General features: G+C 38.4%; 1 protein-coding gene across 5 annotated transcripts in view; it reads left to right on the top strand.

The window, feature by feature from the left end:
* Positions 1 to 13,389, top strand: part of DIP2C (disco interacting protein 2 homolog C) — a 312,481-nt gene that overhangs the window by 189,091 nt on the left and 110,001 nt on the right. For 4 of the 5 annotated variants that reach the window (XM_063148067.1, XM_063148094.1, XM_063148084.1 and 1 more), the window contains 3 exons: positions 4,950 to 5,075; positions 5,902 to 6,111; positions 12,143 to 12,274. In XM_063148067.1, the coding sequence (XP_063004137.1) occupies positions 4,950 to 5,075; positions 5,902 to 6,111; positions 12,143 to 12,274 (468 nt within the window). The remainder of the gene's footprint in view (positions 1 to 4,949; positions 5,076 to 5,901; positions 6,112 to 12,142; positions 12,275 to 13,389) is intronic. The other variant, XM_063148077.1, reaches the window with a different exon arrangement.

Genomic DNA, 13,389 nt, shown 5'->3' with positions numbered 1-13,389 from the left:
CCTCCTAGGAAAGCTGGGCAATCCATCCTGCTGGATGGCATGAGGAATTTGCAGCAGTGCAGAGTTTCTGCTATGGAGCTCGTTGGCCAAAGCCATAGGTCATCACTCTGGAAGTCTGAACTTGCAGACCCTTATTCTCTGTACCAGTTTTAATTTCTCTGCCCTTGGTTTTGAGACCTCATCTCTTGTATAATAACAGATCATTAGCTCTTTGAAAGGAAACTTTCTTTCTACCACCTGCTTGTTTTTACAGTTCCACTTCCTTTCTCTTTCACTTACTGACTTTATTCCCAAAAGTATGGTTGCCCTTTCTGTCCTGTCATAGAAAGTAAAGGAAGAGAATAAACAAGTAAAAATACTTGAATGCAACAGGGAGAAGGCTGGGGACAGAGCTGTTGTGTCTGCAGTTTGCAGCCCATAAGAAATATGTCAGGTTGAATCCTGAACACCAGGTTGATTGGTGTTAAGCAACGAGCACAAGTTAAAAAGTGAACTTTCCCAAGCTTGGTGCTTTGCTCTTTCCCATTTATTAATTCTTTGAGTACAAACACACAAATTAGATTCAATGTGTCGTTGGCCAAGCTAAAACAGTGGAGAACCACTGTGCCTTACTTCCCACTACTGTAGACAGAGGTAATGATATTTTACTTTATGCTCTAGATTTTCTGTTAAGACATTCTTGTGGAAAAAGCCAGGTGGGAAGAGTATAAAATGATTTATCTATAGGAGAGCTTTGAAGGGTCAGGATCTGGAGTCATTTTATCAGCTATAAGAGTGTAGTTAGAATGTCACGTGAAAGAGCATTTAACCTAAAAGCATGATTTTTCCACTTAGAAATAGCCTTCCACTCAGAAGGCTTGAGTGCAATTACATCAAGGTATATTTCTGTTTGAAACTCTATCAGAAGTTTATAGTAGGTAAGAAATTACAGCAAGCAAAACTATAAAGAAGACAGAAGTGTTCTTTTAATGATTTTCTTTTTAATGCAGGCATTCCTGTGTGTTGTTTCTGGACCAAATTTTCATACTTGAACAATTTTTTCAGAAAAATTAATGAGAAAACTGTATTTCATAGCAATACTCAATCACAGTATGAGTTCAGTTAGTTTGAGTATGCCAGGGTAGATTGAGAAGGAATTCAGATGCTTTTATCAGATGTGCAAGACAGGGGCATCATCCTACCAGAGATGGTTTGAAATTCTAATGTGATATTCCTGCTGATGCTGTGTGTGATATGTGGAGAGTAAAAACTGCTTTGTGATGATGGGATTTGTGGTGATAGCAGTTTCCTGTCCCAAAGGAACTTGGATATATCTTCTTACTTTGTCCCAATGTGCATCTCAAATGTGATTTCCTTTCTTTGGAGAACAAGGAGCATCCAGTTCCTGTTGTGTAGGTTCCTGTTGCAAGTCTCCTTGTATTTTTTCAGTAGCTGTTAGGGACAGCTTTGAGGAAGCAGTGGATTACATACAATAGGATGGACACCATGGCCCATCTTTGACCCAGGTAAAAGGAAAGATCTACCACACTCTGTTCATATTCATGAGAAGCAAATTAGCAGGGATACGGGTGATGATTGTATGTTTCAACTTGGATTTAAATCCATGCTTCATGAAAGTACATGAAAGTAAGAGATTATTAGTTGCATTTTGGTTAATATTCTTTGTGCTACAAAAGCAAAGTGGTTTGTAGACCAGAAAAGCAAAGCTAAAACCTAGGGAAAAGCAAAGTATGTGTATGCAAAGTGCATATCTAAAGCTGATATTTGTTGGGAGCAAACCTTCTTACTGTTTCTGTCTTGCTGTGGTTACAGGATAGATATTGTAACCCATGAGTTGCTCTCAAATGTAATTCTGAAGTATCAGTCTGGCTTTCCCTCACCTCTCTGATTTCTCAATATCTGGGTCTTGAGGCATGAAGGGCTTGAAGGCTGCTCACAGCTTAACCAAGTCCCCCTCTGTACAAGGGTGTCCAGACAGGTTAAGAGCATCTTCAGAACCCACCAAAGGCTTTCATTCAAAAGGAAGAACTTACATCCTATATCAGCTGTTATTCATTCTTTACCCAATCCTTAGTCATTCTTTATATGCCTAGAGAAACTTTGTTTAGCCAAGAGTTTTATTCTGAGAGAAAACATTGTGAGAAGATTCTTCACCCTAGCTTGACTGTTTATGCTGCATTTTATTCCTCTCACCCTAAAATTACCCTGTAAACTCTTGTTGATGCTCCCTGGACCATCTCTGGATTATGTATCCTCAGCATTTTCTAGACATGTGTCCCAGGGTTTTTTGGTAGCCTCCATAATCTGAGTTATGCCTTCTAAATATTTGAGCTTGCAGGCTGGGCTGGGAGCAGGTGTGTATGTTCCTTCTGCCCAGTCAGCTTCCCTCTTGTTTATTCAGAGTTTCTTGTCTTTGACACTGTTTTGCTTTCCTGTGAGGTTTTGGGTTTGGGGTTTTTTTAGCTATCTATAGTGTGGTTTATTCCATGATAGCCCATTACAAATAAACACATCAAGAATGTGCCTTATTAGGAAAACAATTCAATTCCTGGACTCCTGTGGACTCATTTGAAAATTAAAATCCTGCAGAGTGTTTTTAATTAAGCTGATGAGTCTACCTTCTTATATCAAAACAGCATCAAAAAGGAAATCAAAGAATTCACAAGTTCTGATTCAGCATCCAGCTGTCACTAAGCATTTTAATGATTTTCTGTCAGCTGTCCTCCTTTAAAAATTTTTGGCAGAATTTCTTCTCCCTCCTGACACAGTTAAAACACAATTCTATGTACAATAATATACAAATAGTCCCTCCTGTGTTGATCAGCAAAATTTATTTTCTTCCAAATTTTTTTCCAAAAAATACTATAGTGTTGGTTTGTTGAGCTTTTTTAAAGGGAAAGCTCTTTTTTTTCTTTTTTTCTTTTTTTTTTACTACTTGATATCTAATTGCTGTCCTTTGAAGGAATATCAAGATTTTTCCCTCTTTAACAGATAAGAAACTGTTAGGGAGCATGTTCAGTCCTGTGTACCTTATTGACATTGGTGTGAAGTGAGCAGGTAGGAATTTATCTTGGGGTCATGCTGTTAGGTAAGACTTACATTCTTTATTTTCATAGTGTAATACTTTTCCCATAAATTTTCTGATACTTTTCACATTAACTTTTCATCAGTTTTTAATTATAAGAAAGACCTTAAACTTTCTGCTTAAAAATAATGACTTGACAGGAGAGAAATTGTCCTCTGTGTTGATTATAGCATTGGTTCTTCCTTCATTTTGGTCCATCATCTCCATGGCTCTTTTATCTTTTGAGAACAGTTTCCCAGCTTTGCAGTTTGCTTTTCTTTGCTGATATTCTCATCCTCTTCACGATTTAAAACAAAAGAAAGCAACTCACAGAAGCAGCTGGTAATTGTGCCTTTTTTTACTCTTCCCTGTTGTACTTCTACTGAGAGGTGCTTAAACCCTGGCAGAAAATAGGAAACACCATTATTAGAAATGAGACACTGCAGCTTATCAGCAGCTTATCATCCAATGCTTCTAGTCATCCTTCCAGGCTGCTGTTACTCACAAATTACATAAATGTGACTCAACCAATGCTTCTTTAAATAAGGAAATATGTATATATATATATATATATATATATATATATATATATACACACATATACACACACACATATAAATAGATACTCTTCTCTTTCCTGTTGCTGTTCTTGGGGCACATTGCCTGTTCAGAGCTGCCATCACATCCATACAGGACAAGGATAATGACAGTGTGCTGCCAACCCAGCCTGTGAGGGGGGGTCTTCCAGGAGATGCAGCAGCAGCAGAAGTGGGATCACTTTGGATTAGACCTGATTCACTGTGCTGCTGATCCACAAATGGGAACAACTAAACCATGCACACGAATTGCTGTATTTTCTACAGCTGACCAGTGTCAGCTGGTTAAAAGGCAAGATATCAGATGGTGTGGCAACTTCTTTGCCCACAAGGAACTCCTGTTGGCTGCCATGTCTTTTTCATACACTCACCTCATGTGAATATGTGTCCCAATTCCACTGAAATATGCAGACAAACAGTGCAAGGTAGTAAAGTAAAGGCAGACTAGTTTCAATATGTAGTTATGGTAGTAATTAAAGAATGGTGCTTAAAACAAAGTCATTATCAAAAAGTCACTCACATCTTTTAGACATGATAAATGGACTTTTTCAAACTCTGGCAGGCAGGCAGCTATAAATCCATGGGAGAGGTAGAGAAGCTGTTCACCTCCCCAAGGAGAAGGGATCTGTTGGGTACTATGGAGTGTGCTGGTATGAGCTGTGTGCAGCACCTGCCTGCAAAGCACCACATCTGTGCTCAGGGTGTTTTTTTCCTCATTCCACCTCAGGCCAGCCCTACATAGTACTTATTTTTCTGTGAATAATGCCAAGTGACAGTGGCAGGAGAAGGATTTGGGAATGAGGGACCTGTTGCCATTTCTGTTGTGGCATTTTACATACCTTTTACCCTTCAATAAAATGTTCTTGTTCACTTACTCTGTGTGAGTTATCTGTAAATTGGAAACCTTATCCATTTAAAAAATGGGCTCTGTTAATACACCACAGTTCCACTGAAAACAGCAATGGTCACTGAAGTAGCAGCTCCAGGTTAAATAAAGGTTTGCCCTGGGGAAGTGATGTTCCTGCTCTTCAAATACTGCAGCACTGTTCTGGGAATATCATACAGCTCAAAGGGCTTGTTTGTTAGTACAGCACTTTTCACTGTGGCTGCTTTTTGTGCAGAGGAGAACTCCAGCAGTTGCTCTGAGATGCTGTGTGTTCCTGGGCTCCCGTCACGGGATGTGCCCTGTCAGCCCAGCTGGCACAGGCACAGGCTGTGCCAGGTCTGCTGGATGCACAGAGAGCAGCTCCTTCCTGTCTGACTCTGGCTTCACTCCTCTTTCCTTGCAGATGTCCACACAGAAGCAGTGCAGGCAGCCCTTGCTAAGCATAAAGAAAGGAAAATGGCAGTGCCCATGCCCTCAAAGCGACGTTCATTGGTGGTGCAAACATCAATGGATGCCTACACGCCTCCAGGTGAGTATCTCTCTGTTTTTATGTGAATTTTAAAAGTGGTTCTTTGTGCTGCTATGAACTGCTAATCTGTCAGCATAGACAGTAGTGGAAATGTCATTTGATGCACACTGAGCTTAACTGAGGTGTGTTTGAAGAGAAGGTGAACTGAGTAGTGGAAAAGTCAACAGGGACAGTTCACATGACTGCTTTGCCCTTAGTGATACCTTAGATGGCACTGGTCCTTTTGGACTGACAAGGACCTAAATATGGCCAGCTTGTCATATTTTACAGTAGTCTGATTTCCTTCCACTTTTCTGGTATATTCTCTAACAATGTAATGTAACATTATCTTAACAATTAGTTGTGCCATTCCTTTTGAAGTTTATCTGCTTTTTTATCTGCTAGACTGTGAAAACACCCCACATCTCATGCTTCTCATACTCACTGAATCTGGCTGAGACTCCCATTTCACTGAGGATTGGACTTTGTACAATTGGAAAAGTGTCTCACAGATTTGTGGAGTGAGCTTGGGAAAGTTTTTTTAAATACTGTCTGCTGGCCGGAGATCTTCAGAAGATTCTGTTTAACACTATAAAGGAAGACTTTAATTTTAATTTTTTTTTTGGTACAATAATACACAGGCCATGACCTAAGAGCAGGAGAGGTGCACAGTTAGCAGCTGACTTAGTTTCAGTGCTTTCAGTGCTGCACTTTTCTCATTATGTTTGCCTGCCTTCCTGAGATTTTCTTCATGGCACTTTCCTGAAATTTTTGGTATGAATATGAGTTATTTCTATTAAGAAACCCCCAAAGCACTGCAAGCTAACAAGATGTTTTTACTTACTAGATACTTCTTCTGGTTCAGAAGACGAAGGCTCCGTCCAGGGTGACTCCCAGGGAACTCCCACCTCCAGCCAGGGGAGCATAAACATGGAACATTGGATCAGTCAGGCGATCCATGGCTCTACCACATCAACCACTTCCTCCTCCTCCACACAAAGTGGAGGCAGTGGTGCTGCACACAGACTAGCTGATGTTATGGCTCAAACACATATAGGTCAGTATACAGGTGTGTGGAGTGTGTCCAGTTTAACATGAATTTTGACTCTCACATTCACCTGATGCTGCTATGTGAAATCTAACAAAAGTCTTTCCTATGTTTCTAGTTTGCTTTTTAATATTTATATATATTACATGGAGAGATAGTCCTACTTTCCTATTTCAGGAGGGGGGAAAAAGGCAGTTTAGATTTGGGGGTAAGCTTATGTTGTGGCAAATAGGGTCTAGCTATTGGTTACCAAATACCTTAAAATGTAGAGTTGCATGACTTCCATTACTTAGCACTATAAAGGTCTCGGTAGGATTCATCAGTAAGGAAAATCAGTGCATGCATCATTAGGGATTGCTTGCATATGAGTTTCCCCCACTGGTGCACCACTTTAATTACATAGCTTGAGTGATTTTTGATAATTCTGTTAACAGTAGTCCTCTCAAACATATTTTTTCTGCACTTAATTGAATTTAGAATACTTGAACTGGGATATCTAGCAATTGTACTCGGTGAGAGAGACCATTATAGAGCTTCAGAGAAGGGAGCTGTTATTATTAATATCTTGTTTATTTCCTATATAAAGATGCTAGGAAGTCAAAGCTTTCTTTCCATTAGGGCTAAGCTTCACAGACATTATTTCTGAATATTGGGCCATTGACACTGGTCTTTATTAACATGAGGCAGCTGTTTGACTGGATATATGGAAAGCAAGGCTTGGTTTCCATTCACTCTTCAGATGCTTATCATACAAAGCCTTTGCTTTGTGTTTGTGTGTATTTTAGACTCTCACTGAAAACCTGTTGCAGTCTTTGTTGGAACAGATAAAGCAACCTTACTACTGTGTTACTATAGTTGTGTGTGACTGTTCTTCAGCTGACATTTCCTTTTCAAGTACATGTCATGAGATACATGAAAGCATCAGCAGTGTTCATGATTTTATGTGCTGGAAAGGGAGTACATATCCCCTGGGTTTTGCTATGAGTACAGCTTGATGTAACACCTGTATTTTCAGTAATCCTCCCATCATGATCCAGAATGGCTGAATTGCAGTCAGGGGAAGAGCTTGTATTGTATTCATAAATTCATGCTAAGTGAATGCTTAGAACCTTGTTTTAGAAACACATACATTGGGAACACGTTAATCATTGCATTTGATTATTTTCTATGACTTCATCCTGAAATGCTACAGGAAATTATAGCATAGAGAATTAAATTTATCCAAACTCTGAAAGGTTGCATTACTCATACGCAAAGTCTTAATGTGTCTTTAAATATAGCTTCTTTATAATTTGACATTTTAGTAATTTTAAATCTGGCACAGTAAGTCTTTTATAATCACTGAGTTTGTGGTAAATAATACAGCATTTATAGAGCTAAATTAAGATGGCACTATTCTATAGAAGAGGGAAACTACTGTTTCTTATGTGTACATGTTTTATTGTGCCTTGTTGACTAGAAAGATCTTGCCTTTGAAGGAAGCTGTTGAGCTTACCTCAGTGTATGCATGTTTGTTTTCATTCATTCTGACAATAAGATACCTTAAATCGCATCTCTTCTTGGACACTAATTGAGCTGTAGTAATGTAAAGGTCATTGGGGCACAAAATCTGATTGATGAGACTGGGATCTTGTGGTTGCTAAAATCACTGGAAATGTAAGAGCAGCTGCACAGTTATAACTGTAATATGTATTTCTTTATGGGTGAGCTGCATTCTTTAAGAATTTGAAATTAAATTGTTATTTTGTTTTGTTCCTATCCAAGAAGGTAGATTATGCATTAAATAAGTAACCCTACAGAAAGCCTGACTCTTTCCAAGGCAGTGGGCCAGTGATGGTAGATGAATAATAATCTTTGGTAGGAGAGAAGAGTAATCCTGTTCCTTAAGGCTCCTCAGCTATCAGAGCCGGTTTGTTCTTGGTCACAAAGAACATGGGTTACCATGCCTTGATGTTTGATTGGTCCAGGAGTTGTTCTCCAGAGACAGACCAGCTTGCAAGAGAGGAATCAACTGTGTTTATGTAAGGCCATACTCTGAAGGTGCCAATTTTAATTAATACAAATTCAAGGTGCAATGGGAAGGACCTTAATGATAACCCAAAAAAGCCCTCCATTCTGATGTCCACTAGGATTTTACCTCCCGAGTGCATCACGGAGTAAAAGGGAGATATTTTTCCAATTTAAGTGTACTAATGCAGTTCTGAAAAGAGATTTGATAAAAAGCTTTGGCTATAATATAATCAGAGTTATCTTTGTGAATAGTTTGGATAATTTGCATAAGGTATTATATTATTTTAATGTTATATTGTTCATTTAATTTGACTGCTGCTGCTTTGTTGTGGCCAGAGTTCTAGTTTGGGATAGATATCATTTAAATATTTATTCACAGTTTTAAGATGCTCAGGGGTCTGCATTAACCTACAGGCAAAGTCTTTGGTTTGGCATAGATGTGTTCACAGCTGTGTTCAGTAATTCTTGAATTTAGAGGTCAAACCAGTGAAATCTGTTAAAAATATCTGATATTTTGACCCTTCTTGAGGTCAGTATTGTGCAGATTTCTAAGATCTTCAAGGTTTTGTTTGTTGGTATTACATGGTTTGGATTTCTGTGAATATAAAAATCAGGGACAGAGAGCCCACCCCAAAGCTCACAAAGGTCATGTGGTGAAAATTACACAATGCTTGCCTATCATTGTAAATCTATATAAAGTTAATAATCTCACTTCAAAGTTTTGATCCTATAGGTGCATTTAATATTTCTTTTATATGCTTCAAATATGTTTCTGTTTGAAAATCAAAGGCTTCTATCCACATTAAAGGCTACATAGATTGCTAATCAAATAAATATAAACCCATGTGCCATAAGCATGGCTGATAGTTTTCAGACAGCTTGGAAATTCTTGTACTCTGAGGGGGAATGTTAACTTATACAGGAGACTAAAATACAATCTGTCACCTGGATATCAATACAAGAAAAACCCAGCTAATGGAAAGATCTGACTCTGGATTTCCCTTCCCTGACAACCAGAAGAGCCAGTTTATTTGTGAGTAAAAGCTGCATTTTCTTCAAGTACAGTGTTCCAGGAATGCTTTTTGAGTTCCTGGAGACTTTTCAAGTACCTGGTGCTTATGTGAGCTTCCAAACCTGCATTGAAAGTATTCCTGCACTCCTTTGCTTCTCCTCAGACGTGGGGCTTTGTCAGTGCTCTATCCCTCCATGAATGTGTTCTGCTTTTTTGGACCTTTCTGATCTTCATGAAATGGGGTAAATGATATTGCTCCAGTGGCAGAAATGAAGAAAGCCTTAACTGGAAACAGCTGTTCTGTCTGTGATCTCCTAATGCAAGGATATTGGAAGAGATGGGAATAGGAGGTGATGCAAATATGGATGTTTGATGGAGGAAGTGCTTTGAAGTCATGCAGCTGTCAGTTTCTACTTTTTAGTGAACAGATGTGTCAGGGTCATGATTCTTAATGAAACCTCCAACAATTCTTCAAGTTACCTGACACAAGACCAAAAAACTCTCTACAGATTGTGTCCATAGCCAAAGGTTGGATTGACTGTTCTATACAAAAAATAAGGGTACATTTCACATAACATAACAATTATCTTTTTCTTTAGAAGTCATTCAGACCAAATCTTTGTATGATTTTCATTTCTCCAAGCCTGACTCTGGGATGCTAGCTGACCAAAGATTTGTAAATCTAATGGATGAAACTTAGCACTGTAGATGGTGCCATGATAAAACATCTGCTAAGCAGATACTATAAAGGAACACATCAAGACAAACCTCAGTATTCCTTTTCTTATTCCTTTTCTTCAAGATAAAAGTAAATAGCAGCTGGGCAGCCAGGGCATGAGAACTCCTTGACTGAGCCATGGTGGCAACCTTGGGAAGAGAGTTTTTTTAGGCCACTTCAAGTGCAAGTGCTGTTTGTTCAGAAGGAAGGCATTTTACAAAAGAGCAGGACTCTTGTTATGTCCTTTCCCCCTGCTCAGCACCATGTGTAACAAAGAAGAATTTGGTTTTAGGCACAGAGTTCTGAAGGGAGAGCATCCCTGCTCATGTATCTTCTGCCCCATGCATTAAAAAAAAAATTAGTCTTTAACTCCTCTTCAAAAGGAGCCTTCTAAAGTCTGAAAGATGGGAATACTTCACTGGAAAGATGTAAGCAAATACAGCTCACTTTAAAAATACTTTCTCATGTTACTAATAGCTGACTAAGTACAATTATTTTCTTAGTCATGATCTCCCATATGCATTGTAAAACTGCATTATAAGTAAAGAGAAAAATATAATCATCAGCATTTTTAATTGACTCAGTTATTGAGTAATACAATCACGATCTATAAAAAGCTCTTGCCACTTAACAGGAAAGGGCAAAAAATTGTGCTGAGTCTAAAACAGTTGATAATGACAAGAAATTAAGACCTTAAATGAAGACATTATTCAAGCAACTACCAGCATGAACTTCAATCTACTGTACTTCAGTTGGTCACATAGCACAATGTAAGGTGTTTGTTTCAGTAAAAATTTAACAATGGATGTGATCAGAAGCAAAAGCTCCAACTGGACACTTGTAGAACACAAGATGTTTTTGGGTTGCTCAATAAAAGCCATTTCATGTCTTCCTCAACGAGATAATATGATTGGGTTATAGAACTGAACCCTTATGATGTTCATGAATATAAACATTAAATAACAGCTGCAGGAGTGAATGTCATGTCTTACATCTGCATTATGATTGTCTGTCAAACGCTACCTTTAAATGAGAGGCATGCAAAATAAGCATCTATGAGCATCCTTTTCTGGTATGTGTAGCAAAAAAATTAGTTTTCTGTGTTGATGGTGCATAAATTTTGGATTAAATGCACAAGAATCAAAGTGCTTCAAAGTTCAAAACTCATAAAAATGAAAATGCTTTAAAATTATGTTTGAGATTAAATTTACTGTAGAAGTTGGTGTTCTAGTGCTTACAGCTTAAAGTTTAGTAAGAAGCACATCTTGAAAACAGTATTGGAACACGATGACATTTTTCCAGAATTTTTGTATTTTGAAAGATTCTTAGCGTATTGTTAAATAGAATACATTTCTCTTCACTTTCATGGCAGCAGAGTGAAGACCTGCCTTCTCTTGTAACTTAGAGGCTGCTGGGGATCATTTATGTCAATTGAAAGAAAAGTTGTTATTTGCTTGTGGCGTTTATCTCCATCTAATCTAATGTGGATAAAAACCTGCAAAAATTTATGGGACAATCTATAGAAATAGCATAAATACGTAGAAAATACAGATTCAGACTTGAAAACACGGGAAGATGAACTGTGGTAGCATGCTGAGTTATCAGGCCATGAAAGAGAAAGATTATCTCTGTGGAATTGTTCAGCAGTGCTGGCATGAGTCAGACCAAATCGTGTTTGCCCTCTGGAAGGCAAGGCTTTGTTGTGCGGAAGAATTGAAATATCTCTGTCTAAAAATAGTAGACAAGCAAGTGTCCATGAAGAATGCAAAGTTCATGTTTCTTTACATTTTATTTTTTGCCTCTGGTCTCCAAACCTGCTATTATTGACTTTTTTCCTTTCCTAACTAAAACTGACATAGTCAAAATACAGAGGTTATAAAAGTGATATGCATTGGCTCCTGCAAATGATTGACAACATGCTGTGTTCTTTTTACTTAGAAAAACTAACACAGTAATCCATGAGAAGTGTATTTGTCTGGGTCTTTTCTATTTGCAGATGTCCACAAGCTTTAAGTAAAATCAGATGTCAGTGGAGAACTTACAACCTAATTGTATAATTCTTTTAGCCTATTGGTTGTGTGATTGCAAATACACAGCCTTGTTTTAATCAGTGCAAATTTTATTTATGGAAATTATACTACACATTATAGTTTAGAATAATAATTTTGTGCATTAATTTTAACACCTGTTCATGTGCTGGGGGAAAAAAACCTCAAATGGTCGCCTTTCCTCTGCCTTTTGCTTTTCTGCCCTTTGACATTAGAGGTACATGGTTAAACCTTTTAACTTACTTTTCACAGAAAATCATTCTGCCCCTCCAGATGTTACCACTTACACCTCAGAGCACTCAATACAAGTAGAAAGACCACAAGGATCAACGGCACGGGTGGCACCAAAGTATGGCAATGCTGAGCTTATGGAGACTGGTGATGGTATGTCCTAAAACCGAACTGGGGTTTTTTTGAGTATCCTGATCTTTTTAGTGGTTACTGTATGCATCTGCTCTTGGTTTTTGGGTGTTTTTCGTGGTTTTTTTCCTGGGCACTTTTCACTTGTAAACACAAAGTTGCAGCACCTTTACAGTTCTAAAATAAGCTGATATCAATGAAGATAACATAGAGAAATATTTCTTAATCAGTGGAGTTGACTCCCCATAGAAACTGTTTGGTAAAAACCCCCAGAGAATCTCTTTAGATTTGCCATTATCATGCTGCCTGGTTACAGCTAGTTTGTTTATTTTAAATGACAAAGAATGTGAGATCCTAGCATGGCTACATCTTGAAAATTGACATGTTTGAAATTTTATTCTCTAATGTTTTGTTAGTTTGGTTTTTTGGCTTTTGTTTTTTAACAGTTATTTGTAAACCCTTCCTTATTTAGTGCTCCTCTTTTCTAAAACTTACCAAACAATATTTCAGCACAGAATAGAATTATTGACCAAGTGTAGTCTATCTAAATTTAGTAGCTTCAGCTCTAAACACCACTCGGTAAAAGATTTGGAGCCAACCTTATGGACGGTAAGAAGTTGAAATTCCTGCAATGCGGTGACAGAAAGCTATTAGTTCAGGAACAGATGATGTGCACATTGGAGAGGTTTTGCACTCAACTAGAGAAAAGGAAGGGAGAGGTGATTGATGGGACTATTTTATAAAAATGCCCCTTGCCCCAGGCTGCTGCTCAGAGCTATGTGTTCCAAAGTGCTGTATGGGCAAGCAGCTCCCTTTGGAGATTGCTGGCTGGTGGGATTGGCTGCAGGGATGTTCAGAGAATACGGGGCATGCTGAAGTAATACAAAGACATGAACCATATTTTAGATGGATGCTGGACAGATGTCCCCTGCACTGTAAAAATAACTCAGAATAAATGATGGGGCAGAGCCTATGACCCACACTCTTCACCAGGCTGCAGTCTAGTCAATCAGTGTTGGTATGGCCAATGATCATGGGGAGGGCCAGTCCAGTTTTCTCACTGACCATTGCTGAGGCAGTACTCTCAGGGTACTGAATTTTGCTGTAGGGACATTTTTCCCACTGTACTTCTCTCCCTC

Source organism: Melospiza melodia, chromosome 1 (genome assembly GCF_035770615.1).
Source record: "Melospiza melodia melodia isolate bMelMel2 chromosome 1, bMelMel2.pri, whole genome shotgun sequence".
In the NCBI taxonomy this organism is placed as follows: domain Eukaryota; kingdom Metazoa; phylum Chordata; class Aves; order Passeriformes; family Passerellidae; genus Melospiza; species Melospiza melodia.
This window is presented reverse-complemented; position numbering and strand designations above follow the sequence as displayed.